The following is a 26883-nucleotide window of genomic DNA, read 5'->3' as shown; positions in this document are numbered from 1 at the left end:
AAGTCTGATGAGTAATTCCTTGAGATGACATAAAACTAGGGAAGGGAGATAATAAATACTCCTTTGCATTGTCACTACGTAATACCTTTACTGAAACACCAAATTGATTGCTTACCTCAACGTAAAAATTTTGAAACATAGAAAACAATTCAAAATGATTTTTCATTAAGAATACTCATGTGCAGCGGGAGAAGTCATTAATAAAGGTAACAAAATACTGAAATCCTAAACTTGAAACAACACGGCTAGGACCCCATATATCTGAGTGAAGAATGTTAAACATAGATGAAGCCCTACTATTGACTCTTTTGGGAAATGAGGTACAAGTGTGTTTCCCAAACTGAAAAGACTCACATTCAAAAGAAGACAATGTAGAAAGACTAGGAATTAATTTCTGAATTTTTGCAAGACTTGGGTGGCCAAAACGACGGTGGAGTAGATCAACAGATACAACGGAAGTGAAGGCAACTGGTAGTTGTGATTTGGACATATGATATAGTCCCTGTGACTCATATCCTGTTCCAATCGTCTTCCCTGTTTTCTAGTCCTGCACAACAACAGAGTTAGCAAAAAAAGTGATAGAACAATTAAGTTTTTGGTTAATTTACAAATGGAAAAAATTGAATGGGCATTCCGGAGAAAATAAAACTGAGTTTAAAGAGATAGAGGGAAGAAGTTGCACTTCTCCTATTACTTTTACTGCAGTTCATGAGCCATTAGCAAGGTAACCATAGAGAGGGTTGAAGAAGGAATAAGGTATGAGAAAAGATTCTGATTACTAGAGATATGGTCAGATGCACCAGAGTCCAGATGCACTAGAATCCAGTATCCATGAGCAATTGGGTGAATACCTGCTCAGACAAGCAAAAGGATTACCAGTTTGTGAGGTGCCAGATGAGGTGACTATTGTTTAGGCGCTTGATGCTGTAGGTAATCACTATAAGCACCCCATATAAAGTAATAAAATCAGCATGTTGATCATCTGTTTCACCACCATTTTGAACTATGTGGGATGTACTGCGATTGTTTTTACGTTGTGGTCGACCATACAGTTTCTAACAAGTTTGTCGAGTATGTGCTGGCTTGTTGTAGTAGTTGCAGTAGGGTCTGCTGCTTTTACCTTTTCCTCTTTGATAGACATTTTGTTCTTGTGGATTTTCATTTTGCACAGCTAATGCAGATGTCTCCACTTTATTAGTATCAAGTATTTTTGTTCCAATACGCAATAGCCGAGCTGAAACCTCAACTAATGAAGGAATTATTGAGCTTGCCAAGATCTGATCCTTTACAGGGCTGAGATCAGATCAAAGTCCTTTCAGTGCCAAAACCATAAAGAACTTATCTCTTTGTTGCTCCTGGGTGGTGTCACTTGCAGAAAGTAGCATGAGCGAGTCAAATTAATCTTTCAAAGTATCTATTTGTCCTAACTAACTCACCATATCTTGATTATTCTATTGAAGTTGGACTAAATCTGAAACTTCTTTTGTATATTTATTGTATATCATTTGTATACAAAGCTTTTGCTTTAGTCTGAACTTTATAGCAAGTTTTACATGATTGAAACAAGTTGAGTAATTTAGGAACTAAAGAGTTCCATAAAAAATTACACAATTGTGCATCAATTCGGGTCCACTTAGTCTTTTCACTAATGTTCATTTCACTAGCATTTTTCACTAAGTGATCCTCATATACCTTTGCCATGAACCACATATCAACTGAAGAAGATCATGGTGAGTAACTATTACTACCTTGTAATTTAACAGTAGTAATAGTGAAAAGATTCAAAATTGGAGAGAAAAATGATTTAACTTCTTCTACCGTGGAGGACTCACCTGTCATTTTGATATTTAAATTTCAAGAAGGCAAGTGTACAAAATAATGCGAGATAGAGGACAAAGAAGGGCACTTTGTAATGAAATAGAAAACTTTGTTGGACAAGAAAGCTTGTAAGAATGGCTCCCACATGTAAAGACAAAGTAATAAAGTATGACTTGAAATAAAGAAAGCTTTACTTTGGAAAAAGCTTATCAAAACCAAAATTTTACTCTTCTACTTCAAACGAAAAATTCCCTCTCAAGTGACCCACCAAATCAAGACTCAACCGAATACTTTTCTTTTTCTGTCACCAAAATCATAAGATTTGGCCGGGAAAGAAGATTAGTAATGGAGTTGGGTCAGAGTGTAACAAGTTTTGACCGATAACTATTTCGGAGATTTGAGAGAATATGATGGGTAAGATCGGACTAAATGATCGACCCTCACGTATTTGAAATGAAAGTCAAAGATGGTAGAAAAAATCCGCCGAAGAAGTGGATGCCGGAAAAAGCAATCGAAAAAAGTATTTGAGTCTCTACCGATCGTAGAGGCTCTGATACCATGTGAATTACGTAAGTGTATTTCACTTCTTACTTCAAAAGATAGATTGCACCTAGAATATATACACAAAGCTAAAGACATAATTCAAAATGTATCCCTAAAATCATAGCTTTTACCCACAATCTTTGACTACACCATCAGACACAATCTAATATACAATTTAATATTGAAATACTCTCTAATAAGATCTAAATCTTAACATATAGAAACAATGGGTATTATATAGAGAGATAGGACATAAGAGAGTGACGATGGAGATGAATAATATGGACGCCGATGTCCGAACATTTTAGCTACTCAAAATTGCAACGTGGATAATCCTCGTAATACTTAGATTGTTTTTCATATTCTTCTTCGTATTATTTTCAACAAGAGCTCTATGTCTGTTCCCATTTATTCATTGTTAGTTTCGTATCTTTTCAAATCTACTGCATCACTTCAACTTTGGGGTTCTTCCAATAGTTAATTTGGGTGGTTGGGAAGGTCTCCAGCATTCCCTATATCCAAACTCTTAATATAATTTCATGGAATGATGTTTGCTATGATTTTAGTTGGTTTTTACTTGCTAATGGAAGATGACAAAGAAATAAAGACAATGAAGAACAAGGAGAAGACGTACTACTTAATTGAACTCCAACATATTATGGAGCAGCTTAACTTGTAAAAGTTTGAAATCCAGTATAATATACATATAGAGAGTTTCGAATTCTAACATATTATGATAGAATTTTACTTGTAAAAGCTCAAAATTCCAGCATATTGCACTGAATTTATTCTGTGTTTTAAGTAAGAGTATTTTTGTCCAAATTTTACTTTCGCATTAAAATTGACTATTTCTCCATTACATTTGAATATGTGGCTATATTTAAGTATCAGTCTAAGAAGTGGCCAACTCACGCTACTTTTACCTAGAACAATGTAACATATCACTTGTTGGGCTTTCTCACGAATTAGCCCAAGATAAATTACTGAAAATGGTAAAAATTTCAGAGGATCTTTACATAAATAGCCGCCAGTTTACTATTTATTATTTTAGCCGGTATACACTGATTATATACTAATTATACATACACACAAATATTCTCTGCTATTTTTAGTTATATATATATATATATATATATATATATATATATATATATATTCTGCTATTTTTAGTTTAAGTAATTAAGTGGGCTACTACTTATATGCTCTCATTTAATCTTTAGCCAGCTTTTCCAAAAAAATTTAACTAATGGAAAATTTCACAGGAAACTACTCCTCTTGTTAAGAACTTCGGCTATGCGTTAAATGGGAGTCCTGAGATTGACAACGTGTGCAAATTGCACCATTTACCGTCCAATTACTAACTCAACGCACATAAACCACTACAGTTTAGAGTCTAATTACCGTACGTAACTATAATTTGTCTAATAGACATTCACAACTACTGTTTAATTATTACCAGCTTGTATCACTTGTATTCAGACGTGCAATGAATACAACTTGTGTCAACTGTTTATGCAACGAATACAACCAAGGAGAATTATAAAAATACAGAAAAATAAAATGCTCTCATTGAGCGTCGAGCTCAAGACCTCCGCTTACTAAGTGGGTGGTCTAACCAACCGAGTTACGAGAACTTGTAGCTCTCTTATTTTAATTTAAAATAATTGATCTCTTGTTTCAATACTACATGTGGATTTGATATAAAATTTAAATATAGCTACAAATGGTAATTTTCTGAAAGTATATCTATGAATGATAAATACAGTATATATGTTTGCTGTGTTGCGTAAATATTTTTTTCACGTATAAGGAATTTCGAACTCCAACATATTATGATGGAGTTTTACTTGTAAAGTTCAAAACTCCAATATATTGTGTTGGATTTGTTCCGTATTTTAAGAATATTTCGTCCATATTTTATTTTCACATTAAAACTAAATATTTTTAATAACATTTGAATATTTGGCTATTTTTAACAACCAGTTCAAAAATGGCCAACCCATGCTATTTCTACCTAGAACAACATGTGAATTGTTGGGCTTTCTGACGAGTTAGCCCGAGAAATATTACTGAAAATGATAAAAATTTCATGGGGCGGCTTATTTGTGCGCTTTCATATAATCTACAGCCAGCTTTTCCAAAAAATTAAATTTCAGACAAAGTTACTCCTCTTGTTAGAACTTCGGCTATGTCTTAAATGGGAGTCTTGATGTCGTCTATGTGTGCAAATTGCACCATTAACTGTCCAAATTCTAACTCAAAACATTTTTTTCTACTTCAAATTCAATTTCAATTTCAAATATTCTCCATCTCAGTATAGCAATTTCCTGGCTCTTTCAATCTTTACGAGCTTCATTGACTGCTTTGCAACTTTTAAGGGTGACTAAGTTTAGTGGGGTTTGGATGATTTGCAGTTGTTGAGATAAGGGGGGTCGCCACCTTATTTTCTGGTTCAATAGATTTTGTCATCTTCTATAAAAGTGAAGTCAATGAACACTTATTAAATATCAAATGGAAAGAAGTAAAATCAGCGATCTTATATATGCTCCCTTAAATTTTTAATTGAAAGTTTAAAGGTGAGGAATTAATTTGAAGTTTAAATATGTGCTAACTTGAAATAAACGTGACCATATAATTAAACAAAAAATGCATAATAATGTTAGATTTTGATCTTACTAAAGTCGTCCTCGTCAAATTTCATCTATTTTTTATTTACCTATACTTTTCTGTTCCCGAATAACTATTGAAGTAGAGGGAATTAGAAACCTGATTCAACTTCCATATGGAAGAGTGCAGTATGGTTAGGCTTCCTTAGCCACAGATTTCATTTGGAATTGTTTTTTGACTTACACTCCATATAGACACTAAAATAATAACATGATATGTAACACTAAACTTTATTATTCAGTTTTAGTTCATTAATGCGTATTTTTAGCTTAATTAATTTATTACTTAGTCATGATAGAGTAATGTAATTTTGTGTAACCACCTAGCTTAAGTTTTTTCTCTCCATCCTTAGACCATCACTTCAAGCCATTTTCCAACAAAGGTTAAGTTATACAAACTGATAGTACCGAATACTTTATTTGTACAATTGGTGTAGTTTTATCTACTATAACAAGTTAGTTACCGTTTTAATCATATTACCAATAGTAGAATTTAACTTGTAATATACATTAACAACATGAATAGTTCATATATATACTCTTTCAATGTATTATACCGTGTTATATATGTAGCAAGCAAGCTGACTTATTTTAATGCTATATACTAATTCCACTTATTAACAAGATTATTTGTAGTTGTCTTTTAGGAAACCTAATAATATAAAAGTTATTTGTAGTTGTCTTTTAGGAAACCTAATAATATAAAAGTGCATAAAAGTTAAACTTTGCTAATTATTCCCTTTGTTTCAATTTAGATGACACATTTCGCTTATCGAGAGTCAATTTGACTAAACTTTGAAGCTAAATTATTTAACTTAGTATTTTAAAATTAAAATTTGGATATACAAAACTTACTAAAAAGTATCTATAAGTTACAATTTTTCTCATATCAATATGATAACAAAATATATTTTAAAATATTGGCCAAACTTCACACAATTTGACTCTCGATAAGTGAAATGTGTCATCTAAATTCAAACAGAGGAAGAACAATTATCAAAAATATTTACGTATAATCACCTTATAAGTAACGTAACTATATAAATAATTTTATAGTATTTGTGCATAAATTAAAAGTTAAATTCTTCATACAACCCCACCTTTTCCGAAGACAACTTGCTTTGCCTACCCAAAATTGACCGTCCCTTTTTAATTTCAATTTCTAGCACTGCATTTTGGGCCATCAACAGAAGTACTTTTCAAAACTCAACAAATGACAACTCGTCAAAAATAGTCGTTTAATAATATTTCAAGAAGCACGCTATGAAACTCACATGAACTATCACCGAAACCACCTGCGCCATGCACCTTTCATTCTATTTATACCCTCAAAGCCCCACACTTCCAACAAAAACACACACACACACACAACATGGAAAACAAATGGAGAATTTTCAAAAATCAGCAACAAATCAACAAAGCAAAGCCCTGTACTATGTTATGCAAAAAGCATTCAAAACACCAGCAATCTCCAGGGGTTTGCTCCCTTTGTCTAAGTGAAAAGCTCTCTAAGCTTTCAAAAACATCACGTAGCAATACTACAACAATTACTTCGTCTTGTTCTTCTTCGTCATCTTTGTCTTCTTTATCTTCCTCTTCCGATGTTTCGTCGTGTTCTTCTCCGTCATATCGCAGGACGAAAACTATAGCTATTTTGAGAAGTGGTAATAAGAGTAATAATGTGCTTACAAAGAGTAGATCACTGATTTTTGTTCCGAGGAGGGAAGAAGGAGAAATGGAAGATAACGGGAAGAAGAAGAAAAGAGGGTTTCTGTCTAAATTGCTGCGTCCAAGGAAAAACAAGAAGGATGAGCATTTGGTGCATTCAAAAACTACTAGAGAAAGGCTAACAACATGATCAGAGTAGAATTCAGAATTCAAGTTTTATGAGTTCTGAGTTTAAACTATGACAGTCAATTTGATTTAATGGAAATGAAATCTATTATTTGTACTTATTTAGTGAATATTTAAACATTTATACATGATCTTATCCAAAGTATGCTTATCCAAAGTATGCTGGTTTCGAATGAACTCGTATCTTGTACACTACATCCACAATATGATTCATCAGATTTAATCACAATATGATTCATCAGACTTAATGCAGCATATGAGATCACTTAGAATCTCTTATCTTCATTTTATTAAACGATCATATAATACGATCTTTTTTATCTCTCAGATTTTTACTTTTTTTTTTTAATGAGATCTGTTGTATTATTATTTGGTTTAGGTTATTTTAGATGGGCATAGATAGGTAAAATGTGAAAACGTAGATGTATACAGAGAAAGAGAGGGATATAGATCCGAGACATACACATAATGGGAAAGGTCATGTATAGAATACAAAGTCAAGTAAGTATATTATTGTTTACCCTAAAATCAGATAATAATTGAATTTATATGCGGTTTTAAAGATACGTGCTATAACTTGACACAAAATAAGAGGATACGTAAATTGATATTGAAATTAACTGAAAATAGAAATAAAAGCAAACCAAAGGAAATGTATAGCTTTGGCTCTCGAGCTAGGTCGCCCTCGAACCAAACGAGTATTTCACTGAAAATATGAACAAAGTAACAGAGTATTGAGAGCTTAATAGAAAGGTAGTATATTGCTTTGTATTGCGTGAATATGATGGTATTTATAAATGATCAGATCCCCTTTATATAGTAAGGGAATCCTACTCTTGATACAATTCTAAATACAGTAAGAAATCCCATGATTGGCTAATTAATCGGCCTCTTCTTGATAAGTGCCAGGATTCGCACCGTGATCCTCACCTGATGGCGGATATTTTATCTTTCCGTTATTCAAATCAGTAAGCTTCCCTCGATCTCCATCTTATTCGGTCTCGATCTTGGCCGATCTCGGTTTTGGTTGGCCTCGATCGTAATCGGTCTCAGGGTCTCGAGTTCGACAACCTAACTTTGCACCATAGTTTGATATAATATGAGGCTGATCCTTGGCTTATCGCGCTCCAGTCTCGATCAGTCGCATGGAAAGGGCAGCCCGAATTTGACCGTATAGAGATAGTCCTCTCGTTTCTCGGAGAGAAGACGACGAGAAACGACATGAATATTTCCAATCCCGTCTCAATGTGCCGTGACATAAGCGACAAACCCGATTATGATATCAGTGACAAGTGGGTACTGAAACGTCCCGTCAGTTCAGTTACCAAGGCATTAAATGCCTGTCAGTTGCTGGTCGGCCACCATCAGATCTGAACCGCCACCAGCAAGTTTATAAATACCGCCACCTTCTTACCCTTAAACTTTTACACTCAAAATTTCCTTCATTGCTGGTTCTCCTTAAAAAATTTCTTTGCTCTATAACTCTTGCTCCCAAATCTCTTGAATCTCAAGCAAATCACCCTAATTCCCTTCTCTTATATTTTATAATGGCAAAAACTTCTAAAAATGTACCGCAAAAGGAGACCGCCTCCTCTTCACGGCCTGCTGGTGACGGAACTACGACGTAACCTCCCCTCGAGGATTTTGTTCCAGGAGGGTGCCCTATTGTTACCGATTTTGGGATTGAAAATGCCTCTGTAGTACCTGATCATTGTGAACTGGTCTCAAGGTACATATGCACGATAACCTAAGACATCCTCGAAAAGGATAAAGAGGAGTGCAACTGGGTGAACAAATATGTAGTAATTCCTTTTCCTAAGGAATCAATCACCACTTACGTGGAGGGGTATCTAAGCGTTTATACTTACCCCTTTCACGATGGGTCCCTTAGACCCCATCATCATTGCTTTTTGCAAAAGGTACGACGTTACCCTCGGCCAAATCCACCCTTCATTCTGGAGAATAGTCATTCTTTTTTGTTTTTTCACAAACAAAATCGAGGGGTGACCTTTCACCCTCAACCACCTTATGCGCCTTTACAGTCCCCGACTTTATCAAGAAGGGCTGAATAAGCTCGCTCGTGGGGGCCGTCAAGGCCTCGTTCTCAAGCATATATGAGTCTCATGATCTAGGTTGGATGGGCTGATTTGTCCGAATAAGGACTTTGAACCTGATCCCTACTGAAGACATGCCATTTCCGGAGAAATGGAATATGAACTGTGAGTAGTACTTTGTGTCACACCTCCTTTTTACGTACCCGCGAGGGTACAGGGGAGTTTTTCCAATTAAAGGACAATCGAGACGGGATTTGTTTATTTATTTCAGAGTCGCCACTTGGGAGATTTAGGGTGTCCCAAGTCACCAATTTTAATCCCGAATCGAGGAAAAGAATGACTCCATATTACAGTCTGCGTACCAGAAATCCGGATAAGGAATTCTGTTAACCCGGGAGAAGGTGTTAGGCATTCCCGAGTTCCGTGGTTCTAGCACGGTCGCTCAACTGTTATATTCGGCTTGATTATCTGATTTTATAATACAATTATGAACCATGTGCAAATTTTATCTTTTAACCGCTTTTGTCATTATTATTATTTTTACGAGAATTGCAACATCGTGAAAACATATCTCGAACCACGTTACATCAATGTACCCGTGGTTATCGATATATCTCGACTCGGTTGAGATTTGGATTTGGGTCACATAAATGTGCACCCGAATTAAGGAAAATAAATTGTTAAAGGCGCGCCTAAAGCAACTAGCGTCTTGTTATTTTGGGGAAAGTCGTAAAAATTCGTTAAACGGCATATCCCGAATTCTAAATACTTTAATATATACATACATCTAGAGGGCCCCGCAGCTTTGTACATTTTGTTTGTCGAGGGTCGTCTCGTTCTATTTTTAAAAGGAATTTGCGACGTCATGGACATGCATCTCGAACCACGTCACAATCAATGTACCCGTGATTAGAACACATTTCGAATCCGTCGAGATTTGGATTTGGGTCACATAAATGCGCACCCGAATTTAAGAAGGTAAAATTATTAAATGCGCGCTTAAAGAGGCTATCGCGTTATTATTCTGGGAGGGTCGTGAGATTTGCTAAACGACCCACCTTAGGGACTGAATGCTTCAACATATATATATTTAACAAGGGCCCGGCAACTTGTGCATTTTTTTTTTGTAGAGGCTCATCTCGTCCTTATTTTAAAAGGATATCCTATAGCAACTACGTTTCTTGTCGCGTTTGTCTCTACTACATGAAAATAGTAGATAGCCCTAGTTAATTACATGCTTGCAAATTATCTATACAGAATTCCGAGTGCTTGCACAAAATCAGAAGCACGGCCACGTACACAGTCAGCCGAGCAAAAATTAAGGGCCCAAATCCAGCCCATGCGTGATGGACCAGACCTGGGCCATTGTTTGTTCGATGCAGGCCTGCTTGGTCTGTTTCGACCTGGGCTCGACCTTCGTGAGGTTGAGATTGCAGTCTCCGTGTTCTTTGTCTTAAAACATGGTTTACCAGTTATATGAAGCAGTTTATCAGAAAGGAAAGAACTTAACTAGTAGAGTACGATTTTCATGCTTGGCCTACATTAAAGGACATACTACAAAGTTAAACTAAGTCTAAGATACAACCTATTTCATTGGGAATATTTTCACCTATCAGCATACATATATAAACTATCATTCAGCTAATCTATATTGATATACACTGGGCATACAGGCTACTTCTATTGTCAACACAGGAATGAAAATTATTATACAGTACATGATATCTAATGTAACAATCTATGTATGAAAGTCAACTTCAGGTCTTTTCTTTTTGTATTCATGCTCAATTTTCCAGTTACATTTGACAGTGTATTGGTTGTGTACCTGGTATAGAGAACAAAAGAAGAAAGGAATGATCAGCTGGGTAGTATGCAACAAACACAGCAACAACAGATACACAGCAACAACACAACGACAAATCAACAACCACAAGTGCTTTCCACAGTCCACAGACAACCAGCAACAGTTTCCAGAACAAAGAAAACCAACAGATGGTCGAGCACCAAACAAGCAATCCCAGAAAAGAGTAGTGAAACAAAAGAAATAATAGAGTATTCGATGCAGCAACACCAGCAGTTCAACAATCACAAGCAGCTCAATTAGGGCAAACAACAGAACTTGGCCAAGACAGCTTGACCAATATGAATTCTTCTGTAGTTTTCAGACAGTGTTTGGTTACAGTGTTTCTGGAAATTTCCTTATATTTTTTTCAGTTTCCTTTAACTCACAAGACCTCTCTCAAGACTAAGTTTTTTTTCCAGAAGAACCTCCTCTTTTCGACTCCAAAAAAAAAAATCCCCCCCTTCTAATGGAAAGTCTGCCTCTTTTATAGCCTAACCTTAACACTTTACAGTCTGTTTGATCACTCAAAATTCCCCCTCCCTGTTGTTTTTCCACTCACTCATTTTAAATAACAAAACTCCCATGAAATCCCTGACAGCCCCTCTCTCTTTTTGTTGTTAAAGTGTCCTAATCTCTTGTTTATTTAACCAAAGTATGGGCAGCAGGAATATAATCTGACAGCATGTGCTGTCAGGCTATTTTAATCCAAAACAACTGACCATACGTATGCTGCCCACCATCTGAACTAAGTGAACATGGCATCCATTTAAGCTCAAAGTCTGAACTGCCATTATAACCTACCCCCTAGATGTTCTTTTAATTCAACTTTGAACAAAACCAATAGGCAATACAATTCAGTTCCTAATGGGATTCAAATACGATCACAGTAGAAATAAACAACACGGATCAAGTTGTTACCATTAATGACTGAAACTAATTGACGACATACATCGACTCGACTATATTAATCGTAACACATAACAATCAATCGTTCATATAAACAACACGTATAGAGTCCCGAATGACTTCAGACAACTTTGTTCAATCACTGGGAACCTATATGAATTAACTCATTTGACGACTAATTTAATTGACGATCATGTATACCACAGAATACATTCAGAACACACAGAAAATCAACTGACCCAATAAAAGGTCTTTGACATAGAGATGGAAGAAATCCGAATGGAAAATAACAAAAGAAAATAACCAAACATACACAACGAAACATGCTGACAACTTAACTAGCAGTTGAATAAAACAAAAAGGAAAAGAAAACTTACCAAAAAATGTCCAAACAAAACTGAACCAAATCTGACTCAACTTTGACCCTTTGAGGCCGAACAAACTTTAATCAGGGTGTTCTCACATGAGAACACCTTGATTAAGGTCTATTAGACCTCAAACCCCCGTTAAGTCTAGCCGGATTCCCCAGGTTCATGTGTTCTAAGGTCTGGATTTTCAGATCTGGGTTTTTAGAAGTTGTGTATAGATTCAGACCAAACCAGGCCTGGTTTGGTCACGAGGGAGGTCAGGGGAGTGTCTGGTATGAAGATGGTGAGGTTTGGCATAGATCGAGTTTTGTCTCGAATCTTCAAATCCAGATTCGAGACGATGGGAGATGATTTGAGGCTAGGGAGTAACAGATCCATGTTCAGGAGAGTGAGGGGGTCTTAGGGTGTTCAAGAGGGGGTCATCGGCGTTCATGCCTCCGGGTTCTGGTGAAAGGGGAATCAGGGCGGCTGCTAGGGTTTGGGGGTTTCAGGCTTTGGGGAAGGAGATGAGTGAAGGGGGGGTTCGGATAGGGATTGGGGGCGTGGGGTGTGATAGAAAGCTTATATATGGTCTAGGGGTTTAGATCTGAGCCGTTGGATCAGATGATCTCAACGGCTTGGATCTGATGGTGAGGGGTGAGACGAGGTCGTTTGGTATTAAAACGGGGTCGTTTGGGTTTAAGTGATGGGTTGGGTTGGACTGGCTAAACAGGTCGGGTTACGGGCGTGTATGTGGACCGTTGGATGGGTGTGTTTGAATGGCTCAGATCAACTTGCCTGAAACGACGTCGTTTGAATTGGTGCTTGGGCAGGCCGGATTTGGACTGGACTTGAGTGCCGATTTTGGGCCTATTTCGTTTCATTTTTGGGCCCAAACCGATTTTCAACTCTTTTCTTTTTGTTTTTTTCTAATTTTAAAACAAAAAATGAAAAATAACAAATAAATAGTAAAACAAATGAAATTAAAACAAACAACAATGTAACACTTCAACACCATTATCACACCAAATTAAAATGTTCAAGTAAGTTAAATCACAACCTAGAACGAACAATGCACATATATTTTTGAATTTTCTTTTAACTACTGAATTACGGTTTGATTACTATGACAAACATACCTTGTGTTTTGACTGATAAAATCAAAAAATGCAAAAAAAATAAAAAATGGGATGAACCACAAATGACTAACAACACATGTCACGAAAAGAAAAAATTTGTACAGCGAAGCCATTTGTCACTATTTTTATTTTCTTTTGGAGCGATTGTCCGTGAAGCAAAAATCACGTGCTTACAGCTGCCCCTCTTTGCACGAAGACACGAAGGGTTTTCGCGCAAAGATAAAGCGAGCGATTTTTGCCCGTCCGAATACTCCGTGTGAAGCATTTTTTGAAAAAGATTTGACCGAACCTTTGCTTCAGAGGTTTCCTACATATCCTGGGCTGAACAGGAATCAGGTCAATGTAGTTCGGGAAATTTTGGTAGCTGGGACTACCGTGTGACTGTAGTGCTCGCTGCTGTTGTGCGCTGTTGCATGCTACCGTAGGATGCTACTGCTCACTGATCTCCTTGTTACATTGTTCTTGAAAGGAAAAACAAGAAGCTAAGCTAGAGTATGAGATCTCATCTATCTTCAACTTGTTCTTGTTGCCTTGCTTTCTTGTCGGCTAACGCTTTCCTCTGATGCCTTTATTTTGTGAACTTGGGAGATGATGCTGGTCCTTCGCCTTTTCTGAATGCCAGTTTTCATCACTTTGCTTGATCTGCTGGGAACATGGCCCTCTTCTTTAAACCTTCCAATGGTTTCTTCAGTGGTATCACAGTTTGTTATGTTGGGCGTGCTATAACGTTCCCAAACTGCTTCTTTTGAGACGCGTTCCTTCTTCCTTTTGAATCGCGTGCTTGCCTTTGCAGCCTTCTGCTTCTTGACGCTGGGGATTTTATTGTTTCCTGCTTGGGGGTCTCTGTTGTAACCTTCCGCCTTCAGGTGGGGTTACTGATTCCAAAATCTAGAGCTGAAAAGTATTCCCGCATTTTACTGGTGGGCGACCTAGAACTTTAATGTATTCCCGCATTTTACTGGTGGGCGACCTAGAACTTAAAAGTATTCCCGCATTTTACTGGTGGGCGACCTAGAACTTAAAAGTATTCCCGCATTTTACTGGTGGGCGACCTAGAGCTGAAAAAGTATTCCCGCATTTTACTGGTGGGCGACCTAGAGCTGAAAAAGTATTCCCGCATTTTACTGGTGGGCGACCTAGAACTTAAATGTATTCCCGCATTTTACTGGTGGGCGACCTAGAACTTAAAAGTATTCCCGCATTATACTGGTGGGCGACCTAGAACTTAAATGTATTCCCGCATTATACTGGTGGACGACCTAGAACTTAAAAGTATTCCCGCATTATACTGGTGGGCGACCTAAAACTTAAATGTATTCCCGCATTATACTGGTGGGCGACCTAGAACTTAAATGTATTCCCGCATTTTACTGGTGGGCGACCTAGAACTTAAATGTATTCCCGCATTATACTGGTGGGCGACCTAGAACTTAAATGTATTCCCGCATTATACTGGTGGGCGACCTAGAACTTAAAAGTATTCCCGCATTTTACTGGTGGGCGACCTAGAACATAAATGTATTCCCGCATTATACTGGTGGGCGACCTAGAACTTAAATGTATTCCCGCATTATACTGGTGGGCGACCTAGAACTTAAATGTATTCCCGCATTATACTGGTGGGCGACCTAGAACTTAAATGTATTTGAAATTGTTTCCCCGTTCTTCCGAGAAAATTTTTGACAATCGGCAGAAAATTTTCTGCCCCGGTTTTTGGTGATTTCCCTGGCGTTGCATCTCGCTGCCATCATCAATCCTTTGTTTTCCTGCAGCAGACAAAAGGATTTAATTAGTTTTAATCGTGGTGGTAGAGGGTGCCTTTCCGGCGGATGATTTTTCCTCTCTTCCCCTTTTCTTGCTCTATGTCCCCATAATTGGTTAGTGGACAAAATTGCCTGCTGGGGGTCTCTAGCCTGCTAGGGCTGGTTTTCAATTTGTTCCCTTTTCTGCTTTCTCTTTAAGCACATGCTCTGGGAATCTGCTTTTACTCCCGAAACCACTCTCTTTGGGAGCTTACTTCCTCCAAAAACTGCGAGGCACGATCATTGCATTGCCTGGGGCCGGCCTTTAAGACTGTTTGTGTTATCCTGCATTGGATGAATTCCCCTTCGGTCTCTGGTAGTAAGCTTTGAAAAAAAATCCTTTTTAAGACAAATTTTTAGGAAGAGAAATAAAAGATAGAAAAAGGAGAAAATCTTTCTAAACCAATATTTGGTGGGAGAAGAAACTCAGAAGAACTTATCTGGAGGACATGACTGGTCCCCGTGATCATGACGTGCACCATAGATTCCCGACCTAGTCTATTCATATCAATCGACTTGCCCGATGGTCTGACTTGCTGGGGATGATAAATGAGTGTCCATTTCGTTGCGAATGTGGTCGCTTTTTGTTGATCTGTCTTGTCGCCTCATAGTGCCCTTCGAGGGGTTTTCACTAATGAGACTCTCTCTTTCTCTCATCTCCCGGCGCCTTATGGTGCCTGTGAAGATTTTCACCAATAAGACTCTCTCATTTTATATCCCTCATCTTACGTCGCCTTTCGGTGCCTGTGAAGGTTTTCACCAATAAGACTCTCTCATTTTATATCCCTCATCTTACGTCGCCTTTCGGTGCCTGTGAAGGTTTTCACCGATAAGACTCTCTCATTTTATTTCTTTCGAGGAATCGGGGTGTTGTTGATACGACCCTCTCTTCTGGAGATTCCTTTGACCATCAATTCATTCCCAGTCTTACGATCCTCTTCTTTGCTGGTGATCGGTGTATTATTCTTGGCCTTATTTGCCTGACTTGGCATCTCTTGGACATTGATCGAGAGGTCTTTTGGACGTTGATGTTGGTTTTGGTGTGGGGCTAAAGAAAGGCTATAAAAATGAAAATAATTTGATGGGTGATGTGCTACAACTTTTGGAATCAAACCTTTGTTGGAACTTAAAACATAACCTCTGTCCCAGTTTTCTTGCTTGGGGATTCTTATTTTTACACTTAGGTTGAGCTATGTGTGTTACGCACACTGTGCCTATTATGCACACTATGTACATTATGCATCCTATATACACTGTGATGCACACTATGACCGAGCCGTGAGGCGCCTACGTATCCTCTTTGAGGAATCAGGTCAAACGTAGTTCCCACGGTTTTGTATTTCTTATGATTTTATCTTCTTTTTTCTTTGTTGTTTTTTTTCTTTTCTTTCTCCTTCTTTTCATTTTCCTTTAAAGATTTTTTTTCCTTTTCTTTTCTCTCTTTTTTTCTTTTCTTTTTTTTCTTTTTTTCCATGTCTTTTCCATTAGTGATTCCAAAAGAGGGGTATTAAAGAATAACTTAAGGCTCAAAAGGGGAAGCAAGGGTTAAAAGTGTTTGGATAGAAGAAAGAATTGCCTCCGTCATCTCATTATCCAATAAATGCCAAATACAAACAAACGAACCAATAATTGCCATAATTAAAGAAATTACGCATAATATCTCTTGACTGCATCAGAATTGATAGCCATGTCGACACATCTCCCCTCGATATCTGTCAAACACAAAGCACCGTTGGACAATACTCTGGTCACGATATAAGGCCCTTGCCAATTTGGGGCGAATTTGCCTTTTGCCTCGACCTGATGCGGGAGGATCTTCTTCAATACCTGCTGCCCTACTTCAAACTTCCTAGGGCGCACCTTCTTATTGTATGTTCTTGCCATTCTCTTCTGGTACAGCTGACCATGGCACACTGCCGCCAATCTTTTCTCGTCTATCAAGCTTAACTGTTCCAACGGAGCTTTGACCCATTCATCATCATCAATCTTGGATTCAGCGACAATCCGGAGGGATGGAATTTCGACCTCCGCCGGTATTACGGCTTCAGTTCTGTACACCAACAAATAAGGAGTTGTACCTATGGAAGTCCGGACAGTAGTGCGGTAACCCAACAAAGCAAAGGGTAATCTCTCGTGCCATTGTCTGGATCCTTCCACCATCTTTCGCAGTATCTTCTTGATATTCTTATTGGCTGCTTCGACCGCTCCATTCGCCTTGGGACGATATGGGGTGGAATTGCGGTGGGTAATCTTGAATTGTTGGCATACCTCTCTCATCAGGCTGCTGTTAAGATTCGCACCGTTATCCGTGATGATCACTTTTGGGATTCCAAATCTGCAGATGATATGGGAGTGAACAAAGTCCACCACTGCCTTTTTGGTTACCGACTTGAAGGTTTTAGCCTCAACCCATTTGGTGAAGTAATCAATGGTCACAAGAATGAACCTGTGGCCGTTGGATGCTGCTGGTTCGATAGGTCCAATGACATCCATGCCCCATGCTACAAACGGCCAGGGTGCTGTCATCGTATGTAACTCTGTTGGCGGAGAATGGATCAGATCTCCATGTATCTGGCACTGATGGCATTTCCTTACGAAAGTGATACAGTCGTGTTCCATGGTGAGCCAATAACACCCTATTCGAAGGATTTTCCTTGCCAATACATATCCGCTCATGTGTGGCCCACAAACTCCAGCATGTACCTCTGCCATAACCGTCGTGGCTTGACCGGCATCTATATATCTCAACAATCCTAAATCCGGGGTTCTTTTGTACAACACTCCTCCGCTGAGGAAGAAACCATTCGACAAACGCCGAAGGGCTCTTTTTTGGTCTCCATAGGCCTGTTCTGGATATGTCCCCATTCCGAGGTATTCCTTGATATCATGAAACCAGGGTTCGCCATCTGGCTCCTCTTCTACGGCATTGCAGTAAGCGTGCTGATCACGGACCTGGATGTGCAGAAGATCAACATACATTTTGTCAGGGTGGTGCAACATGGATGCTAAGGTGGACAAGGCATCCACAACCTCATTGTGAACTCTCGGGATATGTTTGAACTTCACCGATCGAAATCGCTTGCTCAGATCATGCAAGCATTTTCGGTATGGTATGAGCTTTAGATCTCGTGTTTCCCATTCGCCCTGAATTTGATGTACCAAGAGGTCCGAGTCTCCCAAGACCAAGACGTCTTGGACATCCATGTCAGCAGCCAAGCACAGACCCAGAATGCAAGCTTCATACTCGGCCATATTATTGGTGCAATAGAAGCGTAGTTGAGCCGTAACAGGATAATGGCGTCCTGTTTCAGAAATGAGTACTGCTCCTATTCCAACCCCTTTTGCATTTGCAGCTCCGTCGAAGAAAAGCTTCCAACCCGGTTCCTCAGTTAATTCCATCTCATTTGTATGCATTACCTCTTCGTCGGGAAAGTACGTTCTTAAGGGCTCGTACTTTTCATCAACGGGATTCTCTGCCAAATGATCGGCCAGCGCCTGGGCTTTCATGGTTGTCCTCGTCACATAGACGATATCAAACTCTGTGAGCAGAATTTGCCATTTTGCTAACCTTCCCGTGGGCATAGGTTTCTGAAAGATATACTTTAATGGGTCCAAACGGGATATGAGATAAGTAGTATATGAAGACAGGTAGTGCTTCAACTTCTGAGCTACCCAAGTTAGGGCGCAACATGTTTTCTCGAGTTGAGTGTACTTGACCTCATGTACTGTGAATTTCTTGCTAAGATAGTAGATGGCCTGCTCCTTCCTTCCTGTGTCGTCATGTTGCCCCAGCACACAACCAAATGAATTTTCCAGGACCGTCAGATAAAGAATTAAGGGCTTCCCTAGCTTAGGCGGGACCAATATGGGTGGATTAGACAGATACCCTTTGATTTGATCGAAGGCCTCCTGACACTCTGCCGTCCAACCTACCGCAGCATCCTTTCTCAGCAGCCGAAATATGGGCTCACAAGTTGCGGTGAGTTGAGCGATGAACCTGCTGATGTAATTGAGTCTACCCAGCAAACTCATTACCTCTGTTTTGTTCCTTGGCGGTGGCAAATCTCGGATGGATTCAATTTTGGATGGGTCTAACTCAATCCCCCGTCGACTGACGATGAATCCTAGCAGCTTTCCTGATGGAACCCCGAATGCGCATTTGGCCGGGTTAAGCTTGATATCATACCTTCGGAGTCTTTGGAAAAATCTCCTTAGGTCTGTTACATGGTCCTCCTGACGCCAAGATTTGATGATCACATCATCGACGTACACCTCGATTTCTTTGTGTATCATGTCATGAAACACAACAGTCATTGCTCGCATGTATGTTGCCCCGGCGTTCTTCAATCCGAACAGCATTACCCGATAGCAGTAAGTTCCCCATGGCGTAATAAAGGCTGTCTTTTCCGCATCCTCCTCGTCCATTAGGATCTGATGATAACCCGCATAGCAATCTACAAAGGATCCGATCTCGCGCCCAGCGCAATTATCGATCAAGATATGGATGTTGGGCAATGGAAAATTGTCCTTGGGACTTGCTTTGTTGAGGTTGCGGTAGTCGACGCACACCCTGATTTTTCCATCCTTCTTTGGGACTGGTACCACATTGGCCAACCACTCGGGATATCGAGTGACCCGAATGACCTTCGCCTGCAACTGCTTAATCACTTCTTCTTTGATCTTTACACTCATTTCTGTTTTAAATTTCCTTAGTTTTTGCTTGACCGGAGGGTATGCCGGGTCAGTGGGCAATTTGTGAACCACTAAATTGGTGCTTAATCCAGGCATATCGTCATATGACCATGCAAAAACATCTTTGAATTCCATGAGGGTTTTGATCAATTCTTCCCTGACATTCGGCTCAATGTGGATGCTAATTTTGGTCTCTTGGACGTTATCAGCGTCTCCTAGATTCACAGCCTCAGTGTCATTTAGGTTAGGCTTGGGTTTCTCTTCAAATTTGCACAGTTCTCGGTTTATCTCTTCGAAGGCTTCACCTTCGTCACATTCAGATTCATCGTCACAAACGACCTCTCGCATCATTGAGTCGGATTCAGATTGATTTATTAGACTAGGTCGAAGATCCGCTGTGCATGCCATGTCATTAGAACCAGTAAAAAGAGAACTGTTCAGAAAGAAAAAAAAAAGAACAAAACAAAAATTAAAATAGGACAAAAGAGAGAACTTTATTAAACTTGCGGGATAAAAGGGTTCACACTTTTACAAGACAAACGTAAAATTTGGATTACACCCTGGAATAATCCGGACAAAACAAAACACACAAAACATAAATCAAAACCTACTACCAAGACTCCCCTCGGACAGGAAGAGGAGTAACTGTCCAATTGTTGGTCTTGGCCTCAGGCCCCACAAACTGTATCTCTGTTCTGCTGGAACCTTCTCCAGCTTCTACCACACTGACATCAGCGAATAGCCTCTCAAAACTCTGATTTAGGTCCTCATTTATACCGATCACTGGTCCTAGAATCTTCGGGACCGGTGACCCCCTGGCACTTGCTTTGACAAAAGACCTTGAGAGACGTGGCACCGGCTTAGGCAGAAACCAGACCCTCTTCTTCATTTTTCGCGCTTGCTTCCTATCTGCTGCGGTTGGTTTGAACCCCAATCCGAAAGTTTCCAGATTTTTAGGAAGGGAGACAGGTTGGACAATCCCTTGAAGCTCGACTCCCAGGCCTTTTCCTGGCACAAATCCATTACCCAGCATTTCTGAGACCATCATGACTGTTGCGGCAGCTACCCTAGGGTGCGGGATGATTTCTCCTTCAGAAATTTTGTTGGCCGACCCTGTATCGAAAATCTGGTAGACCCAAGGACCTTTGTCATCAGCGGTCTCTATGAAAGGTACAATGGTTCCGCCCATGGTGCACGTTGTATCCTCGCCGTGTAACACGACCTCTTGTCTTTCCCACTCGAACTTCACCATCTGATGTAGGGTGGAGGGCACCGCCTTGGCTGCATGAATCCATGGTCGTCCTAACAGCAGGTTGTAAGATACTGTGGCGTCTAACACTTGGAATTCCATGGTAAACAGGACTGGACCGATGGTCAGTTCAAGTACAACATCCCCTACAGTGGCTGTTCCGTTTCCGTCGAACCCTCGGACACAGATACTATTCTTGTGGATCCTTCCGTGGTCGATCTTTAGTTGATTCAGGGTAGATAGTGGGCAAATATTGGCACTTGAGCCGTTATCCACCAGTACTCGAGTTACCACCGAGTCTTCACATTTGACAGCTAGGTACAAAGCTTTATTATGCTCCGTACCTTCCATTGGCAGGTCATCATCTGAGAATGTTACCCTGTTCACCTCGAAAATCTTGCTGGCAATGGTTTCCAGGTGGTTTACAGAAATCTCATTGGGTACATGAGCTTCGTTCAATATCTTCATCAAAGCCCGTCGATGCTCCTCAGAATGGATCAGTAATGACAGCAACGAGATCTGGGCCGGTGTTTTTCTCAGCTGTTCGACCACGGAGTAGTCCTGCACTTTCATCTTCCTCAGGAACTCCTCAGCCTCTTCTTCGGACACAGGTTTCTTGGTTGCAACTGGGTTGGTTCTTCTTAGCTCCACCGGAGCAAAACATCGACCTGATCGAGTCAGTCCTTGCGCTTCACAACTAACTTCTTCTACCTGTTTTCCTTTGTACATCACCACCGCCTTTTCATATTTCCAAGGCACAACCTTTCTATCAATCATCGGCAGCTGGACTACAAGCTTTACGGTGACCAGTTCTCTATATGCCCCCTTTAACACAATAGCAGGTGCGGGCGGAACCCCTGATATTACCAACTTGTTTGGATCGGGTTTGCTTGTTATGGCGGATGGGCTCTTTCCTAATATCACTAATGGCTTGACGCTTTCTCCCTGTGACTGTACCTTCGTTCCCCCACTGGTTGAGACTTCCTTCGGGGCGGCTTGGACCATCATCACTATTTGTGAGGGTTTTTTCAACTCTCCTCCCTCATACACCAACTCAATCATGTGAGTCTCGTGGTGCGCTGGTAGTGGGTTTTGGTTGATGTTAGGAGCTTCCGGTGCCTGGACCTCGATCTTATTGGTGTCGATAAGATCCTGTATGGCATGCCTTAACTTCCAACACTTCTCGGTGTCATGCCCGAGCATCCCTGAGCAGTATTCACAACTTATTGATCGATCCAAATTCTGAGGTGGGGGATTTGGTTCTCGAGTCTGGACAAGGACTAACCAAACCCAATTGCCTCAGCTTGTGGAACAAAACGGTGTAGGTTTCCCCCAACTCTGTGAAAGTTCTCTGTTTCCGCAACCTGTCATTCCTAGCATCTGGATTTCCCCGAAAGCCTGCCCCTGGAGGGTTTCTATACGCCCTTGGTGGAGGGTAGGTGTTTTGTGGTGGCGTATATATGTTCTGGGGAACCGGCGCGCGCCATTGCGGGCGAACCGGAGGCTGAGTGTATACTTGGGCCTGGTGTACGGAACAATGTGGTTCTCGAGGTGGATAGAAATTTTGTGGTGGGTTGTATGGGTAGTTTGACCTGTGAGGACTGGGTTGGTCGTAGTGTGGCCTGCCAGCCCTGGACCAACTGCCTTCCTCGATCGTGGCAACCTCTTCTTTCTTTCTTCTCAGCGCACCTCCCGTGCTGCTCTGAATAGCCTGGGTCGTGGCCTTAAGTGCCGAATAGTTCAAGATTTTGTCAGACCTCAGACCCTCTTCTATCATGACCCCTATCTTGACCACCTCGTTGAAAGATTTTCCAACTGTTGTCACCAAGTGGCCAAAGTAGGTTGGATCCAATGTTTGTAAGAAATAGTCCACCATCTCTCCCTCTCTCATGGGAGGATCGACTCTAGCTGCTTGTTCTCTCCAGCGGAACCCGAACTCGCGAAAACTTTCCCCGGGTTTCTTCCCAGTTCTTAATAATGTGAGACGGTCAGGGACTATCTCGAGATTGTACTGGAAATGACCTGCAAAAGCCTGCGCCAGATCATCCCAAGTATACCACCTACTGGAATCCTGCCTGGTATACCACTCCAGTGCAGATCCGCTCAGACTTTGGCCGAAATAAGCTATCAGCAGCTCATCCTTGCCGCCTGCCCCTCTCATTTTGCTACAGAATCCCCGCAAATGTGCCATGGGATCACCGTGTCCTTCATATAAATCAAACTTAGGCATCTTGAACCCAGCCGGGAGTTGGACGTCTGGGAAAGGGCACAGATCTTTGTATGCTACGCTGACTTGGTTGCCCAGCCCGTGCAAGTTCCTGAAGGACTGCTCCAGGCTTTTGAACTTTCTCAATACTTCATCCTGTTCAGGGGCCTTAGCCGGCTTCTCAATCTCTGCCGGCACTTCCAAATGTGGATTGTAAGCCTGTGGTTCGGGGGCATGAAACGTAGGCTCGGGGGGATAGTATTGTGTATCGTGAGCCTGAAACAATGGCTCACTGGTCGTTCTTTGCAAAGGGGCTGATGTTGGTCCCACAAAAATGGGAATATTGGGTGTTGGGAGAGGTTGATGGGGTGGTGGAGCTTGGGAATCATGAGGGCTTCTTTCTTGATGATAAAGGGGATTTGGGCGGCTTGTGGAAGGGCCGGAGTGAGGGTATTCTGGCATGTGTCCCAGTGTTTCAGGGCTCTTTTGTGTTTTGGCTATGGCTAGCTGCATTGCATTCATCTCTAGTCCCATCCTTTCAATCTTTTCCATCGCTTCTTTTAGCAACTGGCTCATCGGCCTCTCTTCCTCATTACTATTCTCTGAAGTAGTCATGCTTGTTGCTATCGGTCCTTTGGATCTGGTTTGATAGGAGTGTGTTGCCAGAGTTCTTTAACAACTAACTTGTCTGGATCAGACAACAACAAACTTTGTTAGCGTTAGAGCTTAACAGATTTGATCACAACACATAGAGGATGCAATGCTCCTAGGCAGTTAACCGTTTCTACATGCTTCGCTTCGAACAACATGCGTCATCTCGGTTTGCTCATTTGTTCCCTTTTTATTTATTTTTGTATTTTCTCTTCTTTCTTTATTAAGAGCGGTCGAATCTTATGGGGATTTCCTACGCATCACGTCCCCGCGTGAATCAAACCAGGCGTAGTTCTGCACAAATGAGCATAAAAGCAAACAACCTTTTATTGTTGAAATGGCCTATTACAAACTACATTTTGCAAACGAAAGAGCAAACTTTAAAAATAAGCCTAGACTCAAAAATAGACCAGCAATCACCCTGATAAAAAAACAAGCAAAAAGTGCTAAGATACAGACTTTGACTTATGAGTACATTATGGTTTTGAAAATTGGTGTCCGCGAGGCGTCGTTCGGCCTTGCCACGGTCCTAGGTGCGAGATCCCTCTCAAGTTGCTCCAGCTCATGCATGGTCTGCTTGACATAACTCATCACTGCCGAGAGGATGGTAACGCTGGTCATGTTCTCACATCGTAGACATTGTCGGGTGATGGCATGGGCAATGGCCTTGATCCTATTTCTGGTTGCTTCTTCTCTATAAGTAGGCATTTTATCTGATCGCTGCACATCTTGAATACCTGAGCATCCTGGATATGCTGATTCTTCAGTTGCCGTACTTCTAACTTCATTCGGGCCAACAAGTTGTACCAGTATCTGCTCTCAATTTGGAGATCCTTGGCCTGATTAGCTGCTTTGATTTCAACTGTAGCCATCTCTCTCTTCATTTTAGCAATAGTTTTCTCGTGGTCGCCTTCCAATTGATTCAGGTATCGGCGATGCTTATCTGCTCTTGTATCCCACTGTGCCCTGAGCTTTGCTATGACATTTTCGGATTTCTCCAAACCATCTTGCCATTCCCTGATTTCACTTTTTAGCCTTTTTATCAGCTGCTCGTCTGATTGATTCCTTGGCTGTTTATCCGCATCCACCCTTATCTGTTTGATCTGATCTCTGAGCATTTCATTTTCCTGAATTAACCTGTTCCGCTCTCCCAGATTGGTAGCAACTTGCACATTGTGCTCATATTTCAAGCTTTCCATTTGTCGCTTCAACCTGCTGATTTCGGCGCAATAGCCTCTTTCCTTCGCTAACCAATCCCACTGCCTTTGCGATGATTCGGTGAAATTCCGGATGTGGGGTCTCTTAGCCGGCCTTTCATGCTCAAATTCCCTTCTATACCATGCAAGGTAACCTGGCGCCGTCTCTCCTTTGGCTCGATCCCGCACGCAAGTATCTGATTTCAAATATTGACACTCACTCCAGATATGTCGCTTATGGGAATTGTCCGTTAGGACTTATCTCAACTGCTTGAGTGCTAAGATCCTCCTCATGAGGTACTGTCTGGCATCTTCCGAACTGTCTCAAAACTCGGCAGGGTGCGTAAGGTTGAATGCTCTTAAGCCCCATCAGTAAGAAATGAGTTTTAGCTGCCGACATATATAGGATCTCATCAACAGGCAACCATCCTAGCGTCCATTGTATTTGGCTGGCAGTAAGAGCTTGAAAGAACGAGGTCCATGCCAGGACTCCTTTGGGCAAACTGATCTCTTTGGTTCTCGTGTAAAATTCTTCTATGCAAGTCTTTTCTGGGGAACCATGGCTCAAAATCTCGGAATGATGGCAGAGGTGCTCGGTCATCCATATTTGTAGGAGCAAGTTACAACCTTCGAAGAAATTTCCCCCAGCTTTACAAGCTGTAAGAGCTCGAAAGATGTCAGATACCACCATAGGTGCGAGAGTACTGTCATTTTGCGTGAGTAAAGTGCTGACGACCCCGGATATCTTCAAATCAATGTTTCCGTCTTTCCTTGGAAATACCAGAAGGCCCAGGAACATCATCATGAAAGCTACCCGTCTGTGTTTGTCCCACTTCTGACGAACACCTTTGCTGCACAGTTTGTTGATTGGATTATTGAATCCCCCCTCATGACCGTACCTATCATATATGAAGCATGGAGTACAAAATCCGGCTGCCAGATCCGGGTTGTGGACCGTTCTGGGTATCTTCAATGAATCTAGGAACCGATGTACCGTGACAACTCTTGGGGCGACCAAGTATTTTTGCCTCAACGGAAGTTCAGCATTCCCGATGTACCCGGCCATTTCTTCCAAAGTCGGGGTGAGTTCAAAATCAGAGAAATGGAAAACATTGTGCGCCGGGTCCCAGTAGGTAACCAAAGCTCTTATGATATCTCCCCGAGGCTGGATTTCCAACAAACCCACGAGACCTTTCAGATATTTCTTGACCTCATTTTGTCCTTCAACACCTAGATCATTCCACCATAGCCGTAACTTGACAGGGATTTTGGTCATTATTGAAAAATGTTCATTTTGCATCGTGCTCATCCTGCACATTTATTAAGGTGATTTTAACAAAATGACTTGACTCAAAAATATTTTACAAAGGGGATCAAGTTTTGAACACGGCCTTTAAACACTTCGGGGACGAAGATTTTAAGGCTGTGTGGGTCAACTGGACAAAAATGCTAAACAAGACCCAAAGGTGGCTGTTTATGCAAAGTCAGCCTTCCGGCGTCCCTTTTCGGGAACATTCGGCTATTTATGACAAAACAGCATCACCTGACTTATTTATGACTCTTTTAAAATTTGACACATCTTTTCTTTCTTTTTTTTTTATTTATTTATTTTGGCTATTTTAGCAAAAATGGGGTTGAACCCGACTAGGGTTGCCTACGTATCTCACATCCGGTGAGAATCAAACCGGCGTAGTTCGGGATATCGTGAATAGAGAAAATCAAATAAACCTAGAAAACGAGAATATATATTTTTTTATTATTTTTTTCTTTTGAAAAGAGATAAAGACTAAAGAAAATATTTATTTTTTAGGAAATATTTGGACTATTAGTCTGAGTTTATAAAAGGGGTACTACGAAAGAAACAACATTTTTGAATTATGAATTTTCCGTTTTTTTTTTGTTTTTTTTTTTACTTTT

General features: G+C 40.7%; 1 protein-coding gene across 1 annotated transcript; it reads left to right on the top strand.

The window, feature by feature from the left end:
• Positions 1-6399: 6399 nt before the first annotated feature.
• On the top strand, positions 6400-6885 carry LOC104243042 (uncharacterized). Its single transcript, XM_009798168.2, has one exon. The coding sequence runs from the start codon at positions 6400-6402 to the stop codon at positions 6883-6885; it is 486 nt and encodes a 161-aa protein (XP_009796470.1).
• The last annotated feature ends 19998 nt before the right edge of the window (positions 6886-26883 follow it).

The sequence above is a fragment of the Nicotiana sylvestris genome, chromosome 10 (assembly GCF_000393655.2).
Source record: "Nicotiana sylvestris chromosome 10, ASM39365v2, whole genome shotgun sequence".
In the NCBI taxonomy this organism is placed as follows: Eukaryota; Viridiplantae; Streptophyta; class Magnoliopsida; order Solanales; family Solanaceae; genus Nicotiana; species Nicotiana sylvestris.
This window is presented reverse-complemented; position numbering and strand designations above follow the sequence as displayed.